We start from the raw sequence: 6,479 nt of genomic DNA on the forward strand, positions 1-6,479 counted from the left end.
TAATAGATGTACAGATTGCATTTGTCATTCCAACAGATGGTGCATCACAAGCATTTGTAGTATTGCATTTTATTACTACAAATGCTTGTGAAGAGCCATCTGTTGGAATGACAAGTGCCATGCATTTTATTACTGCATGCAATACAAAATACATCCCAATAGATGGTGCACTCCAAAAGTTAATGCTGAGGTCTACGTTGACTACTTAGAATTCAAAGCATCTTAGATGGGTAGCACTGGTAGTCCACCAAAATAAAAGGATAAGTATCTCTGTATCTGTGTGTATATCTGGTTTCTGTGTCTCTGCCATTCCAACAGATGGCATGTGACAAACATCTATGGTAATAAAATTAATTGCATTTTCCATTCCAACAGATGGCACATCAAAAACATGAACATTGCTTTTATGAAATACCATACCAAATGGCATATAATGGATTTACAGATTGCATTTGTCATTCCAACAGGTGGTGCATCACAAGTATTTGTAGTACTGTATTGCATTTTATTACCACAAATGCTTGTGAAAAGCCATCGGTTGGAATGAGAAGTGTCATGCATTTTATTACTACATGCAATCCAAAATACATCCCAATAGATGGTGCACTGCAAATGTTAACGCTGAAGTCTATGCTGATTGCCTAGATTTCAATCCATCTTAGATGGGTAGCACAGGCAGTCCACCTTAATTAAAGGATAAGTATCTCTGTATCTGTGCGTCCATCTGGTGTCTATGTCTCTGTCATTCCAACAGATGGCACATCACAAACATATGGCAATAAAATTCATTGTATTTTAATATTCCAACAGATGGCACACCATAAACATGAACACTGCTTTTATGAATCCCGTACCAAATGGCATATAATGGATTTACAGATTGCATTTGTCATTCCAACAGATGGTGCATCATACATATTTACACATTGCATTTTATTACTACACGCAATACAAATTACATCCCAGTAGATGGAGCACTGCAAACATTAACGCTGAGGTCTATGCTGATTGCCTAGATTTCAACCCATCTTAGATGGGTAGCACTGGTAGTCCACCATAATAAATGGATAAGTATCTCTGTATCTGTGTGTATATCTGGTTTCTGTGTCTCTGCCATTCCAACAGATGGCATGTGACAAACATCTATGGTAATAAAATTAATTGCATTTTCCATTCCAACAGATGGCACATCATAAACATGAACATTGCTTTTATGAAATACCATACCAAATGGCATATAATGGATTTACAGATTGCATTTGTCATTCCAACAGATGGTGCATCACAAGCATTTGTAGTATTGCATTTTATTACCACAAATGCTTGTGAAGAGCCATCGGTTGGAATGACAAGTGCCATGCATTTTATTACTACATGCAATACAAAATACATCCCAATAGATGGTGCACTGCAAACATTAACGCTGAAGTCTATTTTGATTTGAACTCATCTCAGATGGGTAGCACAGCTAATTAAATTATTTGGTTAGGCTCCGACTTTATTTTCCTTACCTTTCTCTGTTGATAGACGTATATCAAGCAAACAGAAGCCCACCGTTTTAAGAAACAGAAAAATAGAATTTACTAGTTGTGTGACAGTCTCCAAGAATTATCATGAGAGACGTAAAAGACCCGGGGATGAGAAACGTAAGGCAAAACTGTTGTCGAGGACAGGCAAGGTCAAAACCAGAACATCGTAAAGTTACGTAAGCAAGTGAAGAATGCACAGGGGCAAAGCAAAAATCAAAGTCAAAAACAGAAAACAGAACCAAGCGCCAGGCCTGCTCGTGGTAAAGCTAATGGACACTTAAGGTTTTTCTTGGTTGATTATGCAGCTGAGGGATAACTTACACCAGGACCACCGTCGTTTTTGAACCTTCACCTATTAAATGTGATGGTCCGTGCCATATGACCAGTGTCCCGTGTCAAGTCAGTGATATAAAGAGAATTAAAATGAAAACATAACGAACATGTTCAGATACGCCATGCCAGTCAGGTGTTTGTCAGTCATTTCCTAATATTCGTTGACACCACAGTACTGCCACCTCCAGCCTGCACAGTTAAAACCAGAATTCTGTTTGCTTGCAGTAAATTTTGATCCTGCCACCTGAATGATGCCAAAGGAACTCGGGTTTGTCTGTCCAAGCAGCTTTTTTTTTCCCCACTTGTCAACAGTCTGTGCCCACTGTAGATGTTCTTTCACACTTTTGAGTGATGTGTCCTGAGAGGACATCCTGCAAACCAAAGTTGAATTTGGATGGCATTTGCCCAGTGTTGAGCCTTCTGGGTGATGCCTCATATTCTCTTCTGGCCTTTCTGATCCACAGGCTGTTGTCTATCACTGGAAGTTCTTTACTTTTTTTTTTTTGTACCTTTCTTTGAAACGGTTGAATGTGAAAAGTCATTTGGGCGATTCTAGAAGTGACACACCTAGTGCCAACTATCATATCCCAGTTACAAGCAATGCTAACAGTGCTGGTGTGCCCGATTTGTGCCACACACAGCAATCAGGCGACTGAAGGGACAATTTGTGTGAAGGTGGGGGGGGGTGTACCTAACAAACTGGCCACTGGGCATATTTAAAATACCAATTAGGTAGCCACGAATGTGTTTGTTGTTAAATGTGTTTTTAAAGTTTTCTTTGAAAGGTGCTATATGAAACAACAATACTTATGCTCTTCATTTTTTTTCCTTTCCTGCAGATCCACATCACTCACAAGAACCAGGCCTGCATGCTGATGGCCCCTCCGCCTCGCTCATCAAGTTTTTTCAACCTGAAGTAGTCACAGTATGGGGCCCCCCCCCCCCCACTCCCCCCTAAAACCCCCCAACTCTTCTGGAAATCAGAGGCCAGTACACCATTTGGTACTCTGGAGGAATACAGGGGTCCCGTCTGGCTCGGACGGAGCTTGCATGTCCAGCATGGAGTGAGACGTACTATGAGGAGAGCCTGGGAAGTGGGTGGCATGGGACACTGTGACATGCCAGGCTGTGCCTTTTTGGCTGCCATTCTTGTACATAATAATATTTAAAGAACGGGAATAATATTTTTTTAGCTTGTGGTGAATGAATACAAAAAGAGGGCGATGTGCGTCTATTGATTTGCTTGCTTGTTGTGTATGATCCTTCTGGGCCTTTGTGCCCATATAGTGTCCCTCTCTGGAATCGGTGGCTCCTGTGATTATTCAACAAGAGGCAAGCAATGTTTATTTTATGTAGCGTCTTTCAATGCTTCACCTGGATCTAAAAGCCAGGCATCCGAGGAGTAAGTCGCTAGTGGGCATCACAGAGAGGAAAGGGCCATCTGATGATAAGTTGCCATGGCAACAACCGGACACCACAGGTCTCAGCAGCCTGCCACTAAACTACATGAAGAAGAGAGCAATGCCCAGCTTACCCGCTGCATCTAGCACAGGGCACACACTACAGCCCACATGTATCAACCAAAGAAGCTCAGCAGTTAGCTCTGATCCTGCCAACTACTCCAATTGTACCCAGCATGTGAATGATGAGTTCTTTTTGAAGAGAAGCCACAATTATGACCAAAACGCATATCAATCTCCAGTAAGCGTGATACGGTACAAAGGATAGGAGGGATTTACCCTTTTTTAAAATGTGGTTTTCAACCTCCAATAATAGTATACGGTATAAATATAAATGTTTGGTTGTCTGGTAAGCAAATCCACACTGTTAACCCTCTCTCTGCCAAATCTTGCACAGATTCCCCTTTGCACAGGTGAAGACCATACATTCTGAACAAAGGTCCCCTGTGACCGCAGCAGGGTTTTATTAGGGAAATGTTGAGTGTCTGCCCGTTTTCGTTATATGGAATTTTCTTTACCTCCCCACCCCGGGAGGATGTTTCTAATATTTACAATTCATTTTGATTATTAGTTTTGAGGGCAGCACGGTGGCGCAGTGGGTAGCACTGCTGCCTCGCAGTTAGGAGACCCGGGTTCGCTTCCCTGGTCCTCCCTATGTGGAGTTTGCATGTTCTCCCCGTGTCTGCGTGGGTTTCCTCCCACAGTCCAAAGACATGCAGGTGAGGTGCATTGGCGATCCTAACTTGTCCCTAATGTGTGTGATTGGTGCGTGTGTGTGCCCTGCCCGGGATTTGTTCCTGCCTTGCACCCTGTGCTGGCTGGGATTGGCTCCAGCAGACCCCCGTGACCCCTGTAGTTAGGATATAGCCGGTTGGATAATGGATGGATGGATATTAGTTTTGAGACTTGGATTCATTTCGACTCTTGTCAATTTACTTTACCGCTGTTCTGCGACGCCATTTTGGAAGTATCACGTGACCACAGTCGCCCACTTCGGTGACATCACTGGCCTCCCGGCAGCAGTCGAATGACTCAGGATCCAGCAGTTTATAAAAGCTTTCCTTACGTCATCGGTTAGAAGGCCTAGCGTCGGGTTCCTTCTTCTGCTTTTGATGTTCACGTTTGCTTTGCCTCTTGAACGGCTTGGTTTGATTTTTCTTGATTTCGACCTTAGCTCAGCCCTCTGTTTTTGTAATCCTCTCCTGGTTATTTTCTCCCACCTCTCAGTAATTATGGGGTACGTACCTTAACATACTGAGAGAGATCCAGAATCATTTCATCTTTGCCATATTAATAATCGGAAAGGCAGCGACGTCCCCAAATGTGATCATGTGATACTCACCAGAATGCATAAAAAGGAGCGGCATTCAAAATGGCGTCACAAAACGATGGTAACAGAAGTCCATCCAAAGCTGTAGCCCACTTCTGAGCTGCTTGTTTGATGCTGGTAATGGAGGGATACACAGAGGCTTCAGTACGGCTGCAATTCTAGAAGAAGACCCTTACTGTAACCCCAGCTGGATACTCGCACCACACTTATAACAAAAATAGTAAGAACGGCCAGGAAGAGGCAGCTTGGAGACTGGCGGTGTGGACGGAAGTGGGTGGCATCAGAGGATGACGGTGCCCTCACGGGGCCTCCTAGTGGAGCAAATGACCTGGATGCATGGCCTGAAACACACTAAAAACAGCCAATGGTGCACATCACTGGGATGGTGGAGAAGAACCCCCAGGTACCCGAGGAACAGCCCATTCCGACGCAGCGAGGACATGCAAACTCCACACAAGCTGGTCCCGCTCATCTCCCAGAATTGCTGCTCCCCTTCTCTCAGCTCTCGATTCCCACAAACCCGTCATCTCCAAGGCCAGGTCCCCATGTTAGAAGAAGCTTGGAGCAGAGCTGATCAAGATGCATGTCAACTGTCAGGACCGCAGGGATGTCTGCAGCCCTGTGCTCATCCAGTCCGTCCCCTGTCGAGACAAGCAAAAGAGCAGCGGATGAAGAGGGGCATTGTGGGAGACAGCGGCTGGGGGTCAAGGCAGCCAATCCAACCTCTAGCACAAGCCAGGTCTCCTTGTGTTCTTCAGGGGAGTGCAAGTGACCACCTAATGGGATGACAAAAAAAAAACCCAAAAACAAAAAAGGTAGCAGGCTCGTGTGCCCATCATGGGTCTCTAAATGGATACACGGAGTTTGGGCCGTCTTGTATTTCTTCAGGCAGGGTCACCTGCCCCCTTCATGTCCTTTCATGATGTCTAAGCGGGCTGATGAGAAAAGATTAGAAAGCTGCAGCTCCAGCTGAATTGAGATGGCACCCTGTCCAGCATGCGGTCATAGGGTCAAGCCCTACAACCAAGACATTACCTGAACTGTCCGTCGAGGGCATCTACAGATGGCACTCATGACAGGAGATGAAATTACACACAAAACGCTTTAAAGACTTGGGGTGTGCCAATCCATTAGTGAGTCTGTGTGAAGATCAGGCTCCCTCAGTACAATGCGATTATTATTACTGGCATGTCTCCTCAAACTAGTCAGCCCTAAAACAATACCAACAAAAAAACAAAACAAAAATATACAGCTTGCAAATATTATATATGCACACACACACACACGGATATACCAGCTGTGCTACCCATCCCAGACCTGTGGAAATCCACAACATAGACCTCAGAGTTAGCAATAAGTAGGTCTCTGTTATATGCCATTTGGTATGACTTTTATGAAAGCACTGCTAATGTTTATGATGTGCCATCTGTTGGAATGACAAATGCAATGCCTTGTTTTACTACAAAACCTTGTGATGTGCCATCTGTTGGAATGACAAATATAATATAATACCCAAGTCTCTGCTATATGCCATTTGGTAATGGATTTGTAAAAGCAGCGTTAATGTTTGTGATGCGCCCTCTGTTGGAATGACAAAAGCAATGCATTTTGCTACTACAAAAGTTTGTGATGCACCATTTGTTGGATTGACAGAAACATGGCAACCAGACAGAACTTTTGTTAAGGTGGACTAGCTGTGCAAATTAGCATTTGCAGCGTCTCTTATATGCCATTTAGTATGGCATTCATAAAAGCAGTGCTAATGTCTGTGATGCTCCACCTGTTGAAATGACAAATGACATGCTTTTTGTCACTACAAAAGTTTGT

At 43.9% G+C, this 6,479-nt stretch overlaps 1 protein-coding gene across 4 annotated transcripts in view; it reads left to right on the forward strand.

Annotated features, from left to right (window-relative positions):
- Positions 1 to 5,897, forward strand: part of dgkaa (diacylglycerol kinase, alpha a) — a 185,120-nt gene extending 179,223 nt beyond the window's left edge. For all 4 annotated transcript variants that reach the window (XM_051925046.1, XM_051925047.1, XM_028798604.2 and 1 more), the window contains one exon: positions 2,702 to 5,897. In XM_051925046.1, the coding sequence (XP_051781006.1) occupies positions 2,702 to 2,782 (81 nt within the window). In that variant the 3' untranslated portion in view covers positions 2,783 to 5,897. The remainder of the gene's footprint in view (positions 1 to 2,701) is intronic.
- The last annotated feature ends 582 nt before the right edge of the window (positions 5,898 to 6,479 follow it).

The sequence above is a fragment of the Erpetoichthys calabaricus genome, chromosome 3 (assembly GCF_900747795.2).
Source record: "Erpetoichthys calabaricus chromosome 3, fErpCal1.3, whole genome shotgun sequence".
Taxonomy (NCBI): domain Eukaryota; kingdom Metazoa; phylum Chordata; class Cladistia; order Polypteriformes; family Polypteridae; genus Erpetoichthys; species Erpetoichthys calabaricus.